General features: G+C 36.7%; 3 protein-coding genes across 5 annotated transcripts; 1 reads left to right on the forward strand and 2 right to left on the reverse strand.

The window, feature by feature from the left end:
• Positions 1-1,150: 1,150 nt before the first annotated feature.
• Positions 1,151-10,302, forward strand: LOC110614932. Of its 2 annotated transcripts, XM_021756625.2 has the most exons (17): positions 1,151-1,367; positions 1,664-2,032; positions 2,138-2,363; positions 2,464-2,709; positions 2,828-2,946; positions 3,477-3,575; positions 3,679-3,766; positions 4,324-4,553; positions 5,468-5,652; positions 5,842-6,041; positions 6,184-6,516; positions 6,632-6,733; positions 8,347-8,644; positions 8,980-9,128; positions 9,207-9,267; positions 9,394-9,491; positions 9,732-10,302. In XM_021756625.2, exons 2-17 carry the CDS (start codon positions 1,746-1,748, stop codon positions 9,939-9,941), a joined length of 2,931 nt encoding a protein of 976 aa, XP_021612317.1. In that variant the 5' UTR covers positions 1,151-1,367; positions 1,664-1,745; the 3' UTR covers positions 9,942-10,302. The 2 variants fall into 2 exon arrangements, with proteins under 2 accessions (XP_021612317.1, XP_021612313.1); XM_021756621.2 differs by having other exon boundaries at positions 1,152-1,367; positions 9,207-9,491.
• A 496-nt stretch (positions 10,303-10,798) lies between these two features.
• On the reverse strand, positions 10,799-13,172 carry LOC110614934. The gene is made up of 6 exons (XM_021756626.2): positions 13,017-13,172; positions 12,468-12,703; positions 12,130-12,388; positions 11,557-11,736; positions 11,315-11,470; positions 10,799-11,235 (listed from the first exon to the last, which is right to left on the reverse strand). Exons 1-6 carry the CDS (start codon positions 13,044-13,046, stop codon positions 11,056-11,058), a joined length of 1,041 nt encoding a protein of 346 aa, XP_021612318.1. The 5' UTR covers positions 13,047-13,172; the 3' UTR covers positions 10,799-11,055.
• An 842-nt stretch (positions 13,173-14,014) lies between these two features.
• On the reverse strand, positions 14,015-22,244 carry LOC110615659. Of its 2 annotated transcripts, none has more exons than XM_021757655.2 (10): positions 21,279-22,244; positions 19,327-20,487; positions 17,994-19,112; positions 17,764-17,805; positions 17,218-17,294; positions 16,621-16,705; positions 16,455-16,538; positions 16,244-16,345; positions 16,073-16,171; positions 14,015-15,761 (listed from the first exon to the last, which is right to left on the reverse strand). In XM_021757655.2, exons 1-10 carry the CDS (start codon positions 22,029-22,031, stop codon positions 15,633-15,635), a joined length of 3,651 nt encoding a protein of 1,216 aa, XP_021613347.1. In that variant the 5' UTR covers positions 22,032-22,244; the 3' UTR covers positions 14,015-15,632. The 2 variants fall into 2 exon arrangements, with proteins under 2 accessions (XP_021613347.1, XP_021613348.1); XM_021757656.2 differs by having other exon boundaries at positions 19,327-20,444; positions 21,279-21,415.
• Between the last annotated feature and the right edge of the window lie 1,655 nt (positions 22,245-23,899).

Here is a 23,899-nt window from a genome sequence, read left to right on the forward strand (position 1 = left end):
GTTCGGTTTGATTTTAATAAAAAAAATTAAAAAAATCAAATCGAATCGATTAGTGATAATAGTGAGATTATATTATATTAAAATTAAAATATTTTAATTAAATTTTAAAATATTAAAAATAAAGTGTAAAAAATAAAAAAATTATTAAAAATTCAAATCGATTAAATTAAACCGAATCGAACTGAATTAAATCGGTTCGATTTGATTCAATTTCTAATCAAAATCAATTTGATTTGATTTTTATAAATAACAAACTTTTAATTTTTAATTTATTCAATTCGATTTAATTTTAAATCAAACTGATCGAATACTTATATCTGTTAGACAACTTGACCCAAAACACTGTATGTCAATGTTTCTACAATGAATGGTCGGTCGTTCCTTTTTGGATTGATAGAACCAGATCAACAATGAACAGTGAAGAAAAGTTGATAATGCACATGACACTCTGATAACTTGAGTAAATGGAACTACCCAAATCTAATAATATTGGTGAAGAATATGGAGATATACTCTTTAATATTTTCTTTACGCCTTTCGAATCATAGTTTTGCAAGCCATTCTCTAATCGTTAAAATTTTTTTAAAAATATGAAGTATTCAATCTGTAAAACAATTCAGAACACCACAGGTAATAAATTTATATCGTAGAGAAAATTTTATCTTTAAATTTAGCCGACTTTAAAATAAAAAAAATTAAAAACATTTAATTGTGAAAAGGGTAATCCATGGTTTGGTTGAAAAACAAGAGATATCTCCCTACTTGAAGGGGCATAGAAGAACTGACAAGCGACATAACCAAAATCTGAAGCCTAAAACTAAAAAACTGAATGACATAAAAGAGATGATTCTCTTTCTTAAAAGTCAGAGTTTTTATGGGCGTTACCTACACTAAAATTTAAGTTAGAGGTTGGAATTAAAATTTCTTTGTTCTTTTTTGTCCGATACATGGCAATACGGTTGCTTAATTCTCCTAAGAAATAAAAACAAAAACTAACCGTGCACGTTTTCCCTGTGCATGAATGCAGATACATTTGTCGAATAAAACAGAAATCCAACCGTCAACAAAAGTTTGGTTAAAATTAAAAACGACACCGCTTGTAATCATTACGAGTAACCACATTAAAAATTAAAAAAAGGCCAAAAGTCTTCGCAAGGGAAGAGGGGGGGGAAAGAGGAGGAGAGGGATTTGAAGAGAATATGCCATGGTTATGTTGGAGTCAGACATTCTGAGATGCCAAGTCGGTTTAAGCTATCTCTTCCTTTTTCATTTTTATTTTCTTTCACATGCTCTCTTCTCTTTTCCGCCCATTTCTGTTCTCGCGCTTCTGCTCTCTCTCTCTCTCTTTCACTCGCTTTCTCCCTCAGGTATCTATCTTCTGCCTCTCTTTTTCTCTCTGCAAAGCATTCTAATTCAATTGGCTTTGAAGATGCTTCATTTTAACAATTGTTAATGGTGATAATTTTGTTATCTGACTCCCTTTCTTCTTTTGCTTGCGGTTATTTTGTGTTTTGTGGTAAACCCTAATTATCCTCTGTTTGGATGATGAGGAAATTTGAAATTCCGTTTCGGTTGTGGAAATAAAAACTCTGTTAACTTCCTTTTGTGTTGTCTTGGTGTCTCACTTCTTAACACTTGTATTGTTTTTTTACTGTGTGATCAGGATCCTGGAGTTGGTCTTTGTGGTGTACTGGTTAAAACTTTGAATTCATTTTGTTAAGAGTGGAGTAGTGCGAGGTTGCTCAATGGGTTCTGATAGGTTGCTAGACAGCCTCCGAATGGAGAGAGTGAGGACGATTTTTACACATACATATCCTTATCCTCATGAGCATTCACGTCATGCAATCATTGCGGTGGTTGTGGGTTGCTTGTTTTTCATCTCTTCAGATAACATGCATACTCTCATAGAAAAACTGGACAACAATGTTAAGTGGTGGTCTATGTATGCCTGCTTACTTGGTTTCTTTTATTTCTTTTCTTCACCATTTTTGGGGAAGACTATCAAACCCAGCTATTCAAATTTCAGCAGATGGTAAGGGTTCTATTTTTTCCCTTATATTTACACTTCTTAATGTGGCAAATAACACTTAAAAGAGCCAGTGGGTACTAAATGATTTTTGAACATTTTCTTCTGTAGGTACATAGCTTGGATTTTAGTTGCAGCTCTGTATCATCTCCCTAGTTTTCAGTCAATGGGAGTTGATTTGAGGATGAATTTATCCTTGTTTTTGACGATATATGTATCTTCCATTTTGTTTCTTCTAGTATTCCACATTATTTTTCTTGGCTTATGGTATGTTGGTCTTGTTTCTCGTGTTGCTGGAAAGAGGCCCGAGATCTTGACCATTTTCCAAAACTGTGCAGTAAGTGCTTAAACCACGTTTTCTAGTCCTGCATGTTATGCAAAATATTTATCGCCTTTAATGGTTATGATTATTGTTTTCACACCCTTGCCTTGATTAGGTTCTTAGCGTAGCCTGCTGTGTATTTTATAGCCACTGTGGTAACCGTGCTATTTTGAGAAATAAACCATTTGCAAGAAGAAACTCTGGTTGGTTTTCTTTTTGGAAAAAAGAGGAGAGAAGCACATGGCTGGCAAATCTCATCCGGATGAATGAATTAAAAGATCAGTTCTGTTCATCTTGGTTTGCTCCGGTTGGGTCAGCAAGTGATTATCCACTTCTATCCAAGTGGGTTATTTATGGGGAGGTAAGCCTATTGCCTGTTTGCCATTATAATTCATTTTTTCCTATGATCTTGTTGAAGGCATCATGTTTTATTTGGATACTTATCCTTTATGTTTTCTGGTGGTGTTTCATGATTGCAGTTAGGTTGTAATGGGAGTGGATGTGCAGGTTCATCTGATGAAATTTCTCCTATATACTCATTATGGGCCACTTTTATTGGTCTATACATTGCCAATTATGTTGTGGAAAGGTCGACAGGGTGAGTTGTAATTCTGATAACTTGAATTAGGATGTGCATAATACTGGTCATTGTAACCTTAGATGGAGGATGAATTAAAATCAGTTTACTTAAATGTGCTTCTTTTGATTCATATGATTGTTGGATGTGTGCTTTGTTCTAGGTTCCATTGGTGTGCTTGCATCTTACATTTTAGCATATGATATGAATGATCTGAATTGGAAATGTTTTTCATGGAGGCTAGATGTCTTGTGCAATTTTGCTTTTTTTTTTTTAGATTATTCTTATTAGGATTTTTTTTTTTGGGGTGTTAATTTATATTCATGAGCAGCATTCTACCAAAGACTGTGGCTAAGTTTTTATTATTTTGACCATTTGACTGATTATGCTCAATATACAAATTACTGTTTCTATTTGGTTGAATATGGCGGGTTTTTTTTCCATTTGATTTTCCTGTTAGAAGATAAAAAGGCTAAGGATGCCTTGATTGTTCCTTTTTGCTAGTCTAATATATTAGCACTCTCTTCCAATTTATTTATGCCAATCAACAGGTGGGCTCTTTCTCATCCATTGTCTGTTCAAGAGTATGAGAAGTTGAAGAAGAAACAGATGAAGCCTGATTTTTTGGATATGGTTCCTTGGTACTCAGGGTATATGCTTATCATTTCTTTCCCTTCTCTCTCTCTCTCTCTCTGGGGTATGGTAATTTGGAGTTGCTGTAGACTCTTTAATGCTTGTTCTCACATGTTGCAGAACATCTGCTGACTTGTTCAAGACTGTCTTTGACCTCTTGGTATCAGTAACTGTATTTGTTGGTCGCTTTGACATGCGAATGATGCAGGTGGAGTTCTATATGATGCCATATTGATTAACATGTCCTCTTTCTTTTAATTTTTTTGTCTAGATTATTTGAGATAAGTTGTATCTCACTGTTTTGAGTAATTTCACATATACAGTTCAGTTGCCATGCATCGTCTTTACAAAAGGGAAATTATATGTCCATAGAATTATAAAACACTTATAGGAGAACAAAAAACCATTTCCCACTTATGGTCCTATGAAAGAAACTGTGGTCAAGTGCAATGATCTTTTTGTGCTGTCATCTTTGTCATCAACATTTATGTTGAATTCTTTTAATTTACTGCTACTTACAATATTATATCTGACATAATTTGTTTATTTTCTTTAAATTTATTTACTTTGGCTTAAATAATTAATGTGTTTGAATTAGATATTTTCTGTCCTCTATTGATTTATGGTTGATACATATGCTGCATATCAATATCTTTCTTTTTTTTTGAAGAGAAAAAATTGTTTATTCAATATCTGCCTTATTCTACATGTTTACTCGTTCTAATTCCATTGATGATTTGGAGTGTTCCTTTTCCTCATCATCAGGCAGCAATGACTAAAGTTGAAGATGGAGCACAACAAGGAGATCTTTTGTATGATCAGTTAAGCGAGAAGGAAGATCTGTGGTTTGACTTCATGGCTGATACTGGAGATGGTGGCAACTCATCATATGCTGTTGCCCGATTACTTGCCAAGCCTTCCATTCAGCTTACTAGAGGTGATTCTGTGCTTCCCCTACAGCGTGGAACCTTACTTCTTATAGGAGGGGATCTTGCGTAAGTTTGTTCGGATCTCTTGTATGAGCGACTTATACCACTTATACTGTGACATGATCAAATCATTGTTGGTTTGCTTGAAAATATAAGGTTTTAGAAAGTATCTAAGGCTTGGTCCTCTTTTGTCTAGTTTTAGTTCATTTAATTATTAATGCTTGAAGACAAGACCAAAGTACCTTTTGAAAGCAGCAACACTAGCAATGTTTTTTTGTTCTCTGTTTTTTCTAAAATTTAGGGATGAAATAATGATAAAACATAGGGATGAAGTAGTAATTTATCTGAAATTTTGTCTCATTTGACTTGTTTGAGGGGCCAAATATGCTAGAATATACTTAGAAAATCTATGATGACTAAATTTTTTGACAACTAAACCTTAGAGGCTTTTTAATATATTTTCCAAAATAGAGGGATGAAGTGTTATAAATGGAAACACATGGATTAAAAGTGATTACCCAGTTTCTAAACCTTCCCTATTTAAATATGTTTCTAAAATTTGAAGCTTCAATGTGTTATTATCTGAAATTTATGTTATTACACTTGTTTGCATTTTCTTCCATGTTTTGAATGGATTGTGTTTCACAAAATCACCCTAATTTTATTCATCTAGGTTTTACTAGATTGGAGTTGAGGTTCTTTTTTCAGTGCATTGGAGCTTTTAATAAAGAGAAGAGTGTCTTGGGGTTTAAACACCTATCTTCTACATTGTAAGGCAGCCACTCAATCACTAGGCTACTAGAATGGCTTAGTTAATGGCCTAAGGAGGCATTTAATTGGCTTAATAATTTGTCTAGTACTTGGGAGCATATGAACTATGAAGGCGGCATATACAAATGCATGCATGAATATGTGTTTGTAATTTAATTATTTATGTGATTGTGTGATTATTGAATTAAAAAGTTTACGGTTTTGTGTAGATACCCTAATCCATCAGCATTCACATACGAGAAACGCCTCTTTTGTCCCTTTGAATATGCTCTACAGCCTCCGCCATGGTATAAACAAGAGCATGTAGCTGTAAACAAGCCTGAGCTACCTGTTGGGGTGTCTGATCTGAAGCACTATGATGGACCTCAATGTTTTATTATTCCTGGAAACCATGGTCAGTTCTCATTTTTATCATGGACTTCTCATAAATTTTCTCCTTCATGTGGTCTTACAAATTGTCTTCTGTTATTTTTATAGTTCTTTGATTTGTATGAGTTTTGTGTGTCCTTTGTTGAATTTGGCTTCTACTTAGAAGGCTGCCAAGGCTTGTTGGCTTATTAGGGTTTTGTTTTGAACTTCACAGATTGGTTTGATGGACTTCATACTTTCATGAGATACATATGTCACAAGAGCTGGTTGGGAGGGTGGTTTATGCCACAGAAGAAGAGCTATTTTGCATTGCAACTTCCTAAAAGATGGTGGGTTTTTGGTCTTGATCTAGCACTCCATAATGATATTGATGTGTACCAGTTCAAATTCTTTTCGGAATTAATAAAGGAGAAGGTACATTCTTCTTTATATTTTTTACCTGATTGATTTATTATGGGGACTAAAATTACCTAAGTGGAGATATTTTTTTGTGACCTACCATTGTCCTTTCCTTTCTGTTTGACTTCTGGACGTCTACTCATCATATTTAATTCAGGTTGGTGAAAATGACTCGGTGATCATTATGACACATGAACCAAATTGGCTACTTGATTGGTACTGGAATAGTGTTTCTGGAAAAAATGTCTCGCACCTGATATGCAATTATTTGGAAGGAAGGTGCAAGCTTCGAATAGCTGGGGACTTGCATCATTATATGCGTCATTCATATGTTCCATCAAATGGGCCTGTTCATGTGCAACATTTACTTGTAAATGGTTGTGGTGGAGCTTTTTTACATCCCACCCATGTCTTTAGTAATTTCAAAGAATTGTATGGAACTAACTATGAGACCAAGGCTGCCTATCCTTCATTAGAAGATTCAAGCAGGGTAATTTTGGATTTTGTTTGGAACTTCCTTCATAATATCTTTATGTCCATACTTTCTTTGTGTTACTTATATCCTTCAATTCTGAGTGTTATGGATTCTTGGTACAATTATACAGATTGCATTAGGAAATATTTTGAAGTTCCGAAAGAAAAACTGGCAATTTGATTTCATCGGTGGCATTATATACTTTGTGTTGAGCTTTTCTATGTTTCCACAGGTGAGCATCTGTTCTGATTTGTTATATTATTCATGTCCATGACTCCATGCAATTCACCCAACCTTAGGTTTGTTTGTACCTCTATACTTAACAGTTAGGATACATTGCATTTGTGTGATTCTACTTTCATCCATGCCCTATTAAGTATTTAGATTCCAGTCGGCCTGTCAATTAGGATGCTTTTAAATTCTCTTCCTTACTGTTTTGTCAGGTAATTTTTATTCATGGTTATTGAACTTTAATCACTGTTTCATTGTAGTTATTGAACTTCAATTTGTTTCAGAAAAGTCATCAACATTTAAATACTTGCTTGAAACAGTTACTCGAGCGAGTTTCCGATAGATTTTTCGCTGAAGTACACATGTGGTCTGTCATACATGGCTTTTTTATTTATTTTTTTAATTCCTTTGCCACGTCTATGTTAGAAACAGTAATAAGCAGATAGTTTTTGTGGGGTCTCACGTAGTACTTTACTTTTGTCATCCTTTTCTCTCTCACCTTTTTTTTTTAATTTTCTTTTATTTAATGCGACTTTTCACTTCTCTCACAACGGCCAAAACTCTTCTTTTTTTTTTTTTAAATTATTTTTTCAAAATAGAGGAAGAATAAAGTTAGAGATGGAAAAACAAAGGTAGAAGACTGGAGACTGGTGGAGAGTGCCTTCAGAGTTAAGAGTACAATTTCTGCTACTTCCACACACATGCCAACAGGAAAATCAGGGTGTAAGAAGAAAAAAACGGAGTGTTCTTAGCCGAGTCCTGCAAAAAGTTAACTTACTTTCTCTTTTTCACTTTAAACCCGGGATTCTCCAAAGACGACATCTGCTGTCGTTGATCAGGCTGGTCCTTCTAAAGCTACACCGTATTGAAGGTTTTGCAATTTTCTTGTGAGTTATTGTTAGTTCAACATTGGAAAACGTTCCACAGCACCCCTCTTTCCTGATGGACAAAGGAAAAAAAGAGTATAAACTCAGATTTCTCAGAACTCAGAATTAAAACTATCCTCCAATAGAATTTTAGACTCTTAATGCAGACTCTAGGTTTCTCTCGAATTATTGTCTTCTTAGTTTTTCATTTACCTGTTTGGATGTCAAGAGAACAATCACATTAAATAATAGAGAAACTCCCCTTCTCCAGACTCAATTTTTTCTTCTTTGCTATTCAAGCTTTCATCTTCTTAATAGAAACTTAAGTTTCAGCTATTCCTCGCCCGATGATCTCATCCTTTTTCATTTTTCTCTGCTTCCTGGTTTCGAAGTAATCTATCTCTTTAATGTAAGCTTCAAACGGACGGTTTTGGTTTTTACTCTGACGTGGCAAAGGAATTTTTTTAAAAGAAAATTAAGCCATGTATGGCAGACCACGTGTGCGCGGAAACTCACCTGCCTGACTATTTCAGGCAAATATTTAAACGTTGATGACTTTTCTAACACAAATTGAAATTCAATGACTGCAATGAAACAGTGATTAAAGTTGAGTGACCATGAATGAAAATTACCCCTGTTCCTTCATTTGTCATAGTTAATCCAAGGGTTATGTTATTTTTCTTGCATAACAATGTTTGCTGATTATGTTGTTATATTGTTGACTGATTTTTCTCCTGTTCATTTCTAGTGTAAGCTCGACCACATTTTGCAAGATGATACATTTTCTGGCAACTTGTGGAGTTTCTTTGGTACAGTGTGGAATTCTTTTATGTACCTGCTGGAGCACTCTTATGTGTCCTTGTCAGGTCTTGTGGTGTTGCTAATTGCGGCAATTGCATTTGTCCCACCCAAAGTGTCTCGGAAGAAACAGGCAATTATTGGGATTCTTCACGTTTCTTCACACCTTGCAGCAGCCCTAATTCTTATGTTGCTTTTGGAACTGGGTGTTGAGATGTGTATCAGACATAATCTACTAGCAACATCAGGCACGTTATATTTGCTTTTCTTTTGATTAGTAATTCCTCACACTTGTGGTTCTGTGATCTGAAGAATGCTTTCCAGTTTTTGTTACTGCTGTTGCTAATCATCTGACTGAGTGCACATAATGGATATGTGAAGCTCTGTTGATCAAAGTAGCTGATTGGATTCATACCTGAGGAACTTTCAGTTATTAGTATCATATTTTCCTGCTTGATTTAGTTGTGATTATTTGCAATTTTACGACTACACATGCCATGTCTTCCCTGTGGGGACCATTATTATTTATCACTTGAATTACAGTCCTTAGTGCTAAGGAATTGATATGTAATTGATTTTTCAGGTTATCACACTTTATATCAGTGGTACCGATCAGTGGAAAGTGAGCACTTTCCAGATCCTACAGGTCTTCGGTCCCGTATAGAACAATGGACGTTTGGCCTTTATCCGGCTTGCATCAAATATCTCATGTCTGCATTTGATGTTCCTGAGGTAACGAAGTTTTAATAGTTACAGAAATATGATAGTACTACTTTTTGGTGTTATCATATTCATTAAAGAAATTATCAGGTCATGGCTGTCACACGGAGTAATATTTGCAAGAATGGGATCCAGTCACTGTCAAGAGGGGGTGCTGCCATCTATTATGCTTCTGTCTTCCTTTACTTCTGGGTCTTTTCAACACCCGTCGTTTCTTTGGTTTTCGGAATTTACTTGTACATCTGCATTAACTGGTTTCACTTGCATTTTGATGAAGCCTTCTCCTCGCTCCGAATTGCTAATTACAAGGCCTTCACTCGATTTCACATCAATAAGGATGGAGATCTTGAAGTTTTCACCCTTGCTGTTGACAAGGTAAAATTCCCTCTCCTCCCCTCCCCTCCCCTCCCCTCCCATCCCATGGGCGAGATGTGATTAGTTTGATCAAATGACCTCCACGAGTTCCACTAATCACTGATGGCTGGAGTTCTTATGCTTTAGATCTAAGATTTAGATGAACGGGTGTTAGCTTACGAGCTTGACACTGCTGGATCTCTATTCAGACAGTTGTAATAAATGGCAGTATGCCTGTTACTGATTTAGTCTGATGTGCAGATCCCAAAGGAATGGAAACTGGATTCTAAATGGGATACAGAACTGAAGCAGCCGCAGCAGATGAGTCACCACCGACTATTCCCTAGCAAATGGCGTGCAGCTACATCTCAGCAGGACCCACTAAATACTGTTAAAATAGTTGACCACTTTGTTATTCGACAAACAGAAAACTCGGACATTGGAGCAAGTAATGGATCAGTCGTTCGTTGATCCAGCTTTTGCTAAAATTTGTAACATAATTGTAATCTCATCATTTAGGAAGCAATAGGGGGATGGAAAAGAAAATTAGTTCTGGAATTGATTTCCATTCTATTTCTAATTCCTGATCTATTGATTGGCCGTTAGAATTAGTGCATCTGTATAGTAGTTCAAGCTCCTCTCAAACCATCGTTAGGTGATCTAATATTTTAGGTTCATTGCCTTTTAGATTATTTGCAGAACATGACAGTGGTGGAGCTTCCAAGGGCAATGTGGGCCGTGGCCCCATATATATATGTATGTATTCTCATCCCTAAGTTAAAGATATTTTACTCAAAGTCATTGTCAATATGGGGAAGTTAAAATTATTTTACTTGATTCATTGTCAATATGGGGAAGTTAAAATTATTTTACTTGATCAAGTCTTTAATTTGTTTTATCATGACTTTTTTCAGTTTCTACGTAGCGATCATTTTCAATAATGAAGATAATCAAAATTAGATTTCTATTCTTGAAGATAATCAAAATTAGATTACATAATAGAATAGAAGTTGAATTTTTTGCTTGTTTTATTTGGTTTATATAGAAAAGAAAATAGCTAAAACTTTTAGTTTTAGTTGGGAAGGGCTGAAGAAACTTCTGAAATCTCTCGTGTCGAATCTTTGTTTTGGCCCTTTGGGTTTGTTCATCACTTGTTGACATGTTTGGTGCACCAAATGGCACTGGGTCAGATCTTTTATGCCTTGTTTACTATAACCATGTAAGCTCTATACAGGACTAATGCGCCTTGGCAACAGGTTTGAGTTGAGCCACAAACATCAGTATTCAATCCACTGGATGTTGTATTCTAAATCATTGGTAACCTTGAGCGATCAAGCTGCTTACTGTTCAAACAAATATAATTATTGATGGTTACAGCCATGAGAAAGAAATTATGAGCAGTCTGTCTTGCTAAATAGGTTTATCTGATGATATATGCTTATACAAGGCTTATCTAATCACTGTAATGACGGAGACAACATTAGGAGAGTAAGGGAAGAAGCAGCATCGGGCTGCAGTCAGAACTATGGAGAGATTCTGTATGGCGAAAATCGATATGAAGAAAAAAAAATTGTAAATGGAATCATTATACTACATCTGGGTAGTCTGAATGAAGAAAGCTGCCGTACGATGTTCCATTCAGCACTTGTAAGACCTCATCCAAGTTCTCAATTTGGTCAGATAGAACCCCACTATGTATCTTAATCTGACGACTTGTGAGCTCACCATATGGCAATCTCAGAAACTCTTGAACTTCCTTCAGTTTCTGCACATGAAATCTCAGCAAGTTTTTCTTTTATCATTATTATTGGACAACAATCAAAAAGTTCATTGAAAAGCCTTACCGTGCTATTACCCATGACATCTTCGTAGTAAACGACGATGTGGCGAGTGCTCTTGAAGTACTTTATGGCCCTGTTGGCTCTATCAGCAACGTGCTTGAGGTCGGACAGTAAGGTGGTGGTATTTATTCTAGGCTTGTACTTTGCAAGTACCTTAGCCTGCAAAATATGTCAACTTTGAGACTGATGTTCTCATAGTCAAAGGTATTTCACTAAGAAAGTGAGATTTAAGAAAGAAAGAGAACCTCTGCAGATGAGTGGACATGAGACTTGTGGGTTCCATTGAGTGGCTTTTCACTTTTGTCATAGGAATTTGCAAGTACTGATATCATTCTGCGTAGCAAATTCCTTCTGAATAGAAAGATGGCATGAACTCCTTTCTTATCGAAATACTCCACTATGCCATCGTGATGTTCCAGCACTCCCTGCAAATAATTCATAATCAACTTGTAAGCTGCATAGAGTAAAGAAGAACACCGAGAATTAACAGAAAAAAAGAAATTACAGCAAAAATTAATATTACTGCTATACTGATTAATGCTGCTAGTAATATATAAAAAATATTTAGCAACAATAAAAATTGTGGGCGTTAATAAAAATTTTTTGTAGCAGTAATATTTGTTATTACTAATAATTATTATTTACAAAATGTTTATGACCACAATTTTATAGCAGTAACATGCATCAATTTTATTTATTGCCATCTATTTATAGCAATAAACTTTACATTTTTGGCAGCAAAGGACTGATTTTAGCATTTTTGCGGTGGAAGAATTAAGAAGAAGATTGATTAAAATGCCTTCAATTGCATCACTTGCCTGATTAAGCATCCATTTGAACCCAACAGCAGCATTGCACTCGTTCTTTGAAGCACTACTGAACCAATCAAGATTATATACTTTATCAAGTGTCTTCACAATTGCAGAAATATTCTCTCTTCGATCTTTCGCTCCGAAGATTTCTCCATTAGAGCTAACATTAATATGACTATTTAACAATGTCTCAAACCACCCACTTCCAGATCTCTGCATGGACAATATAGCAAAGTATCTTACAGGATTGCAGGCACATTCTTCTCTGCATGCATGAAACACGGTGAGTCATTGTCTGCAAGAAACCAGGTAGATGAACCTGGAATTTGAACTTGTCTAGGTACCTGCTAAATGTTTGAGGTTCTGGGTAATGCATGTAAGAAAGTTCCCATGGTTCTGCATTTGAAATATTACATGGTTGGTAGAATATTTTGGAATTTAGGAGTGTGGCTGTTGTGTGGGGAGCTGTTTGTTTTAGACATATGGAGCAAATGTAGACTCCACAGATCACTGTGAATGCTAACACCAGTAATCTCAATGATAATGTAGATTTCTTGGGTGCCTTTGTCGTCAATGAATCCTGAAATTGAAGATAAGATTGAGATTGAGAAGTCAAAATAACAATAAGAAAAAGATAGATCATTATCATACTGTAGATTCCATCTATAATAATACTCCATGAAAATAGAGAGGAAGAAAAGAAGAAACAAGAATGTCGGAAGGGATTTGGGTTTTGTTCTGGTAGTCCATTTTGAGAAAATTAAGGCAACAGAAGCTAGACAGCGTAAAAATTAAGGAAAAAGATGGGGAAGTGCAGGAGAAATGGAAACCAACAATTTCTTTTAAAGGAGAATTCTGAAAATGATATTGAAATCGACAATTAGCTGACGGACCTTGTTGGGTAAAGAAACATGTTCAGCCATCCTTGAAGAAAGAAAATAAAGAAAAAGGAAGATAGAAGTGAGGCAATTTAAAGTTGGTTTTCTTTCTCCTCCTCCTCTCCATGGGTCTTCTCTGATTTTTCTGTGATCTTTCTAAGGAACTTACGGATTCAGGTTTTAAAGATTTTTGTCGTGAAAAAGACATTATTCAAAATTTCAGTGTTCACTATTATTTTTTGATAAAATAAAGAATGAGGTTTAATTTATTCAAGAATTATACGAGTAATGGGTTTGAATTTGTGTCAAAGCATTACTTTTCTCTCATTCTTTAATTGTATTATATGGAACTTTCCAATAAGTTCTAACACACTTACATTGTGTTTGGATTAGGAGGAAGGAAAATAATGGGAGGGAAAATAATTTATTGTAGTTGTGTTTGATAAAAGGAGGAAAATATTAAAAAGGAAAGTTTTTTTAATAATAAAATTACAATTCTAACCTTGATTTTTAAAAATAATCTATAAAATATAGGGGTATTTTAGTCTTTTAAAAGATTTCTCCCACTTTCTCTCCAATTTGGAAATGAGAGTGGATGGAATATGAATGTTATTTTCCTCTCAAAATTTTCTTTGCTCCATAACCAAATATGAAAAGATACTTTTCTTGTCCTCTTATTTTCTCTCAATCCAAACAGGGTCCAAACAATAGTGGGCTCCTGGAAAAGGTTAAAAAATCACTTAGTGTTGTAGCAGGAATAAAAATGCCAAAACAAATGAAGATGATGGAACTCGACTGCCAAATACTGTTACATGAGTTTTAAAAGTGATTTAATGAAAATTGAAAATGAAAATTTTAAGAAAAATAAGGCTTTTTTTTGTTTTTTAAATATGAATAATTTATACATTTTTATGATTCTTATGATTTTACACTTTTCTAATTAAATACTTAAAAAATATCACAATATTGTTGGACTTCTAAGTTATTGAAAAATATTACTAGCTGTGCACATATTAATATAATTAGTTTTGTTTGATTTGATTTTAGGTGGGCTAATGGGCCTTAGTCAAAGACTCAAACAGAGTTAAGTAATCTGCCAATTGGCTTTAGCTGGTAAAGTGATACATTCAGATTCAACTCAAAGTCAAATCTGTACAGTAATTGATACACTTCAATAATCAACAACATTGTTGGTTCATCATTTTAACACTTCAATTTTAAGTAATGAGCCCACCAAAACATTATCATCCTAGGAGCACAGATTTCCCATACAAGTCATTTCAATCAAGCCATGACTCACGATTAATCATGCTTGTGTATCTTAAATAAGATAACAAAGACATAACTTCATTGCCATTATCGAAGAAGAATTGACGCTAACGAAGCAAGGAACCAACAATCCCCCAAAACTTAAAAAAATTCGCAGGACCGAGAAGGGAAAATATGAATGGGACCAATTTGTGGGAAACAAGTAAGCTATAGATAAAACGGAAAGAGAAGAGCTCACAAGAAACGTCATCGGATTTTATCAACAATACGCTCGATAGTGGCGAAAACGAGCTTTGCTGTCAAACAAGTGCCTAATGAACAGTTCCAGACTGGGTACCCAACTCTTCCCATCACCCTCACCTGAGTTTTCTTCATCCTCTGATACGTTTTCGTGTTGTAATTCCGGGGATCATCATCGTTATCATCAATGGGTATGCTTCAGTAATGCGCTTTTCCTCTCCTGGGAAGTTTTCTTGTATCCTTTTCTCTTTTTAATAACCGGAGGACCCAAGTTCGTCGTCCTTGCAGTTGTGGTTGAAATAAAGAACTGGAATTAGAGCAACATATGATTCCTCTTATGAGCTACAAGGGGTACCTCTTGTTTTCTGTTGGTATTAAGAGCTTCAATTGAGATGACATGAATAATGAGCTCGGTAGCGCATGACACAGTGCCATTGCCAAGAGTTTCTGCTAGTCTGCAACTGCAAGATGATGCAAGGGAGAAGAGTCTGCTCTTGCTTGTGCGTTGTCTACAACTTGAATGCGCAAGCGCTCGTTTCAGTTCGGGTGAAGTGTAATGCCTTAGAAACTGAGGTTTTTCATGCTTTTTGGAGAATTTTTTTTTAAGGGTATTTAAAAATTTTTAATACTTTTTGCTTTTAAAAAAAAAGCCTATTCTTTTCGGAACATAGACCCAAGTTTTTTTCAACCCCTTCTATGTTGTTCACAATTATTCCTGCAAGATCAAAACAAATTGCAGAAACAAAACAAACATTCCAGCAAGTATCACTAAATTCTTTTCTTTCTCAAGTATGTATGAATGTATAATATATACAACATAACCTACTCTATCGCTGTACATGAGAAAGGTATGATGTACAACATAAATGTACAACTTTGAAACATCAGAGAAAAACCAATGTTCAAAAAAATTTCTCTTTTTTGCAAGTGTATGATGATTGAAAAGAATGGCTTGTCCGCAAGCTTCATCTCATTAGGTAAGCAACATAAATTGTTGTCTACTCGATTGCAGATGAGGATTGCCATTCCGAATGTCCAATACTGTTTGTCTCCATGCAAATTCAAAGCTTTATCCAAAACTTTTTCATATGATTATCACCACCAATTTTCAGGCATATAAGATCACAAGGAAGCATCCCCTTTTGAATAACGGGCTTTTAGCTTGCACAAAAACTCTAATGTCTCTGTATAGGAAGGATCATTGCGGTTGATTGGCTTGCAAGAATTTATATGATCTGTAGACTCTAGCACCTGTTCATTGGAAAAATGTGAAACAGGTTGAGAATCCAATGCACTTGTTCAAATTTTGACTGCATATTGTCTCCAAAAGAGTACAAGACTCCAATCAATCCTATTCCTAAGCAAAACTTGCATCATAAATGAGTAACTACACGAGTATGGAATATTTTGATCTTTAGAATTGCAATCATATGCATTAATATGACAAAACAAAATTTCCCATTCTGAGAATGAAGAAAAAGAAGATCTCTATGAACTTATCCACCCATTCTTCAGAAAAGCATTATTCACAAGAACCACATTATTATGACAAGCACACTTACAACAAGTTCACCAAATCCAGGATAAGCTGATTCAATTGGTACAATTTCCATCCTGAAGGCCCATCCCCCATACCCTTCAACAATTGGAGTTACCTTGGTCTGCAAAACAATAACAGCTCACCATCACGTGTACAATATAAACACACAAAAATACTCTTTCACGTGTATTACCTCGCAGAAACTGAGGACTTCAACCAATCTTTTCTTATGAAGGCGGCGGATGAAGTCGTTAAGCTCAACTAGTCTAGGGGATCCACTTCTTAGCTCCCCTATCTGTAAACAAGCAAATACTAGGTGCCATTAGCATGAATCAATTCATTGCAACTACATTAACTTGATTAAACTCTGAAGCCAACAATTATTTATTAAATTATAGACTAACGGTTGGAGCAGGACGAAACACAAGGCCCATTCGCAAAGGCATGTCGGCTAGCTTACTGCCAAAGTGTGGACAGCTATAGAACACCTGAAATCAGAATAAAACACTAAGTCTAATGGCTAAACAGATTGTAATGCAAGTTAAAATCAAACCAACAAGCAAAGCTTACAATTCCAACAGTGTTGTTCACAAGGTTATTGATTTTTGCTTCCTTTGCTTTATACAGCATCTGCTTAACAACCAGGCCTCCCATGCTGCAAATGAGAGCAAACCCATTACTTTCAAAAGAAAATTTCTATCGTGAAATGTTGAAAAAGTTTAGGTGCAAAATCATGGCATATACCAAGAAAAATGAAGATATTTCTTCTTAATTGCACATTTGGTGCAAGCAGATAACAAGTAAACTTCGTGAGAGAGTGTGTGTGTGCGCGCACATGTATTAAAGGAAAAAAGGAAAAAAGAGAGGACAACATGGAGCCCTAATACCCAGTCCTTGGTGTCCGTTATCAGATAAATTGAAAAAAGCCTTTGATCTGAATCAACACTAGGAAATTGCACACATGGTTTTGCTATTATATACCCCAATCTTGAAAGAGAAAGCTTCTCCCACTGATACTTCAGCAGCAGAATCAAGCACGAGCACCCTCAAAAAGCTTGTTGGTAAATAGTTATATTTAACAAAATAATGAAACAAAACACAACAATACTATAGAAAAGAGAAATTCCTATCAATTATTTAGTGACCAAGAAATGAATGATTGCTCACCTGTGAGTCACAAACACCACAGGTCGATTCCCAATGCCTGCAGCAACAACCTTCTCTAACAGCTTGGAGCTGACTTCCTGATGAATAAATAATAATGCCATAAAAAAGGGAAAAAAGGTCAGTATAGTTTGTACAAAATAAGCAAAAAATTACACACCAGGAAATCAAACATATATAAGACCAAGTTTGATGGTAGCATCAGCTTCTATGTTTAGTTTTCGTTAATACCAATTTGGAAAATACTTTAAACAATATAAGCACTAGTCCTGATAAGCCTATCAAAACCCACAATCTTATGTCAATTTGGGACATTAAAATCACTAATTGTAACACATAAATAACAGGTGAACTGTCATTAGCTAAAAAGTTGTCAAAAAACCAAGATTTATACAGCATGTTATTCAAAGGTCAGTTGCAAGCATTTGCCAATTGTCTTGAACATTAAGTTTCTCCATCTTTGGACCTCAAAATTTTAGAATGGGAAATAGTGCAGCCAAAACAGGCAAATTGGATATTGATGCTGCCAGATTGTCAAAAAGAAAGTACCTGAAGAGGCAGGGTAGCCCCAGACCATTGTGTGAGATTAGTCTGCATCAAACATTTAACAAGGAGTTAGGCAGGGATGAGAAGAACCAAAAAAAAAAAAAACCACCTCATATGATGACCATTAGAGCTGCCAAAAAATGGACATTAAAATTTCAAGAGGCAACCAATCAAAGAAACAAATTCCTCGCAAGTCTACAACTTTATAAACAACCATCAATATGAAGACAAACCTTGTATTTGAGGGTAAACATGCGCGTTTGGGGCAAATCAGTAGAAAGCCATTCAGCAGGCCAAAACGTCCCTAGCTTCCCGGCTTCCTCATCAATCTTCTCCACCAAACCAGATTTAGTTGAGGCTTTGTCCTCAGCCAAGCGCCAAGTCTTATAAGGCCCACCACGCAAACCATGGACAAAGACAACATCGAGCTGAGGTGCCTCCGATTCAGATCCAGTAAGGGACTCATTGGTGGAAGAACATTCAGTAATGTTTGAAGTTTTGCTTATGGATGAACTGTCACCATTGATAGAAGCATTGCTTCCAATTTTCTTACTTTCTATATTTTCACACTTCCAGTGGGACAATTCAGGATTAATCAAAAATATCATGTCACTATACTGAGAACAACCTCTGTTTCTGTTTGCACTTCCACTCTCAGGGAGATCACTGTTTACTCCATCATGGAGACAACAAAATATATTTAAGAGCGTAGCCCTAGCATAACTTTGTATTTTGCTATCACTGCAACCTGGAATCTTTCCATTAGCACAATCCTCAAGCCATTTACACCAAGTTTTATCTGCTAGAACAACCTTCTGGACTTGAGGAATGTTTGATAGGACAGTCAGCAATCTAGCTGCATGTCGTCGAATGTGAGCTGTAGGTGGAACTCGAAGACTAGATGGACCATTAGTAGCAGCACTAGGTGTCTCACCAGTGACATTTGAAATCCTCTCCTGTGCCTCAAGGTCTCTAGATGCATCATAAGCTTCCATAGCAGACAATCTCTCATAATCATCACGTAACAAAAAGCGCCTCAGTAAACACAAAATCCCATGTTCAACAATTTTTTTTTGACATAAAGAATCCTCAGAGCAAAGTTCAGTAAGTGCTTTGATCCCCTTGAGGGTTGCCAAAGCAGAATCTGCCACATTAAATTTAGAATTAGCATCCTTCTTAAAGTTTTGAAACGGTCCAGCAAAAGGTTCAAGGGAAAGAAGATCTGCCAGTGGAAATGTATCAACAGAATCAGTGTCTGCTCTCACTTGATTCCCTGCTAAATTTACAACAGCACCTGCCAGCTGATTAACAGTCTGTGTTGCAAATTGAATGTTAGACTGATCAATTTGGGTCTGCAAAAGTTAATCAACCTTGTAAATGCAGGTATATATTGAGATGATAAAAAATCTCTCAGAAATGCATATGCTAGAATGAAAACTTGATTAGTCTTGTTAGTAAAGGTATAGATACACTTGTGATTGTATATGCTAAAATAAGACTTTACTTCATCACTTTACATAACGCATCATCTTAGTGTTAAATGAAATGAGAAAAATATTTACAAACCTTCACTTTATCACTTTTGGGTTGAATGCCTCCCTTACTAGATGAAGCCTTGGTGGAAGCCAGAACTTCCTTTAGAAGAATGGCTAACCATCCTTGAGAAATTGGCACAGAAGATGGTCCATGATCTTCAAGAATGTACGAAAGGATTTTTGTGGCTGAAGATCGTATAATATCCGAGGAAACATTCCCAAAAACCCAAGGGAGCAGAATGCCAGACCACTTTTGGCTTTCTTCAAGAGATAAATGCATATCCCCAGTAGAAAGTAACTCCATAGCCCTTGCTAATGCTTCTTGGATTTTTGTGTATTTTGTTGTCTGCTTAGTTGTGTCTCTCATCAGCTCGAGACCCTTTTCTATCACTATCTTCCGTGCCTCTTGGCTCCTCTCAATAGAAAGTGAAAAAGCAGATAAAGCCACCTGGGCTAAAGGAATATCATCATTTTTACTTGCCTGAGAAATAGTTGTGAGAAGACTGGAACTCCAATCAGAAATGGAATCATTTATGGGCAGATGTCGGTCCTCCAATAGCAACCGGGCTACCAAGCTTCCATGCCATTTCACAGATCTCTCAGGTGCCATTAAGGCGGTCATGACAGCTTGCCCATCTTGGTCCAGTTCCTGAATATGGGATCTATTGTCCTCAGATGCCATCGCCCAATTGGCTAATGCCCACGTAGCAAAAGGCACAGCAACATGTTCACAATGAAGATCATCCCAAAGTCCAGGAACAACAGTGGAAGACAAATTCTGTTCCAGGGAACCATCTTTCTTCTGCAACAAGCTGAGGGTTTTAGAAGTCTGACTAACTGATTCCACATTACTAGAATTAGAATGTTCCGACTTCGTTAACCCACTATTTCTTGTAAGTCCTAAAACTGTTGTACCTTCAAGTATTTTGATTCCAATACCCTTCATTCCCTTTCCGCCATTATCATCATCTCCATTGTCCTGTGGCCCATCCATATGCAAGCCACCTGCCTCAATGACCTCAATGGCTACAGCAATATCCCTTGTTTCAGCATTTGCTGGCAAGGATGGCTTGAAAGGAACCTTCTCTAAACTACTATCGCAGTTGGCTGTGACGATATCCATGATGGCAGCCACAAGCATGCTCCTACCTTTCAAAGAATCACAAATATCGAATGAACTACGTCTTGAATGCTGCTCCCACAAAAATGCAATATATCAATGGCAAACAACTTGAATGATAAATAAGATCAGGAGTGAAAGTCTGAATGTACAGTGCAAACCAGATAAAATGAATAAAAATGGGACAAATTATTGATAAAGTAGACCAAACCTAACTCCTCCCCAAAAAAGACCTTGTAGGATAGCATTGTTGAAGTCTAATATGAGCACTTTTGGCTTATAACCGATTGAAGTGAGATAACACAACACATGATGCATAAGACTAGACATCTGGAGAGTGAAGATTGAAAGACTTGGACATTTTTGTGTGACCCGATATACAAGTGCTGACGTCAACACCATATTGATAAACAGACTAGGCCTAACTTCATCCCAAAAGGAGAGGATTGCTCAAGTCATATGTGACTCAAATTTGACTGCGTAAGCCTTATATCCAATCTATGTGGGACAAGACAAATCATATTTAGAAGATAATCCAATTATTTAAACCATAGTTCCCAGTCCAAACTATATATGCCACATTAAATTTAACTGCTACACTTTAAATGTGAAAAATTAAATAACAATCAATTGCTAACAGTTCTAGATTCTCTCCACCATCCGTGCTAGCAAGCATCATTCACAAGGCAATGGCCGCAGTGCAGCTTGTGCTAAAAAATGGAACATTACTTAATGAAAATCTTAAACTGACAAACAATTGCAAACTTCACTTGGTTCAACAACCCATATAAGAAATACTAAACGTCATTTCATCATTGATAGTGCAACTAAAACCCCCATAACAAAAAACGATAAAGACTGACCTTCTTTGGCTGGCAAGAAAATATGAAGCGCAACAAATAGGGCACAGCGTGAGGCCTTCCAAGCACATCTGCAGACACATCAGGATCCGCAATCAAGTAAGCAAGTGCCCTGGCCGCCTCAGCCTGGGTGCCATATCCGTCCCCACCCACCGCCACGGTCTCCAGCAACCAATCGACCACCTTTCCGCCGCCCGCTCCAACCAGAGCAACTCTACGGGCTCCATTTGCAGCAGCAATGTCGGCCAACAAAGCCGCCACTCGCAGCTCGAACCCCACCCTGACTTCGTGGTTAGCAGAGGAAAGCACAGACCTCAACGACTGCCATAGGACCGATGCGGCAACACCCGTTTGCCTCACGTGATAAAATACTCTCCTGAAAGACTCGTTCGATTTAGAAATTGTTTGTTCAATGGCAACGTGGAGAGGATTAGAATCATGGCTAGTGTTAGACTCAGAGGAATGGCGGTCAACAGAGGAAAGGAGAGCAAAGGAAGCAATTAAAGCAGATACGACAGCGGCGGAGAGGCCGAGAACGGAGTAACGAGAGGGAGAAGAGCAAGTTTTGGCGGTTGACACAAGGGGGTGGTGGTGGAGGACAGGGGTTTGGTGCTGATTTTTTAGATTGATTGAGGGTTCGATGAGACTCTTAGAAGATGATGATGATGATGAGGAGGAGGAGGAGGAGGAGAAGGAGCGTGGGGGAATGAGGGGAAGACGAAGGTAACGTCGTGGTCGAAGACAAAAACGAAACATAATTCTTGAACAAAAATGGGAATCAGGTTAGCGTTTTATTGGTCTCCGGCGAGAATTTTTTTATCGAAGGCCAAGTGGAAGATGCGTGCTTTCTCAAGTTCGTCGGAGCCTGATCAACCTACAAAATGGAGAAGATGGCGTGAGCGCAGTCGCAATTTGTACGGCAACTTCAGAAAAATAGAAACCGTTTATCTATCACTAATTTCGCCAAATAGATACTAGTGACTAATATGACATCGGATTAACATATTCAACCCCTTAACTAAAATTAAAGTTTTTTAGATATTTAAATTTATAAAAAATTATAAGTATAATAATTAAGTTAAATTAATTATATCTTATAAAAAAATTAAGAATAATTTCATCCAGTGATGATTATATTCAAAATTTTTATCAATTATAGCGAAATTAACATTTACATCTTCTAATCTCATAAATTAGGTTCTATTTCTCCAATTTACAATCTCCGATTAAAAAAAAATTAATATAATGAATAGATTTATAAACTTTAATTTATAAATAGTAATATTATTATTTTTTACATTTTAATAGGACATGCTTAATTTATTCTTTTTTTATATTTTATATTTTAAATATTTATCGTGCTTTATGTTTAATTTAAGTGTTTAATATATTAATATCAAATGATATATGATGATTATTGGACTTTGGATATCCCGATTATGACTGAACTCATGTTAAAAGGTTAGACTGTAACTCCATCAAAATTTAATACACAGGTCTGTCCTTCAGCACACAGTTCAGGCGTTGCTCGGACAGGCCGGACGGGGCAGGGCTTAGACCCAAGTGAAAGAGGTCCAGCCCAATTGACTTAATGAATTCATGGGACAATAGACCCCTAGACATTCGGGATCGTGTCCACATGGAATCGGAGGAAATTAAATGGTCGTTTGACGATGGAAAATAATACAGTACGTCCATACATACGGTCCCGCGTGACAATAACATGATGTATAGGCACAAGATGACAGTTATACGTCATTAAAGGATAAAAGGGAAAAGAATAAAGGAAGGAAGACATGAGCCAACTAAACCAAATTTACCAAAATACACCTTAAGCCTACCCTCTATTGGATCTCAGGACATCAATTGTAGCCGTCTATGGGAACGAAGGAGATCTTTTCATCACTGGAGTTCTCATCCTCATCACACCCACTGAGATCCACATGGCCAATCACTGTGAAAATCATACTGGAAACACCCAAATGATCTGAGCTCTGCTCAGGAGTGACTTCTCCGCCGCCGAAGCCATGTCTTTCAGGTCCTCAATGTGTTTATTGAGCTCCTACTGGAGGACATCAGCACAAGTTAAGACCTCATCACATTGGGCCCTGGCCTCATCACGTTGGCGGCAGGACTCCTCCAAAGAGGACAGTTGTGCTAAGGCCTCATCTCACTAAGACCCAACTGCAAAAGCTCATTGGGAAGCCTAGGCAACCTCTTTCCTCATCTCCCCCATTCGCTTAGTGAGGTCCTCGATCTGCCCTTGGAAGTCAATGATATGTCTGCGGCCTCACCAGTGGCAATGATATTTTCATCTCGGTGCTCCTTGGTAATGCATTGCTCCACTGAGCTTTGGAAGGACCGGTTTTGGACATCAATCTCCATGAATACCTTAAAGGCCTACCACAAAAAAACAAAAACAAGGTTAAAAAATTTAAAGAAATAAAAAAAAAATCCTTGAGAGAGTAGATGACTTACCATGAGGAACATCTTCCTCAAGCTATTCCCGAGGTCATCCAAAGAGCGAGAGCTGAAAACTACTTGTTGCTTAGTAGAGCAAGCGAGGTGGCTAATGAGGACCAAGAAATGAGGATCAAAGGCATCCGGGATCCCCCCAAACATCT

This window comes from Manihot esculenta, chromosome 5 (assembly GCF_001659605.2).
Source record: "Manihot esculenta cultivar AM560-2 chromosome 5, M.esculenta_v8, whole genome shotgun sequence".
Classification (NCBI taxonomy): Eukaryota; Viridiplantae; Streptophyta; class Magnoliopsida; order Malpighiales; family Euphorbiaceae; genus Manihot; species Manihot esculenta.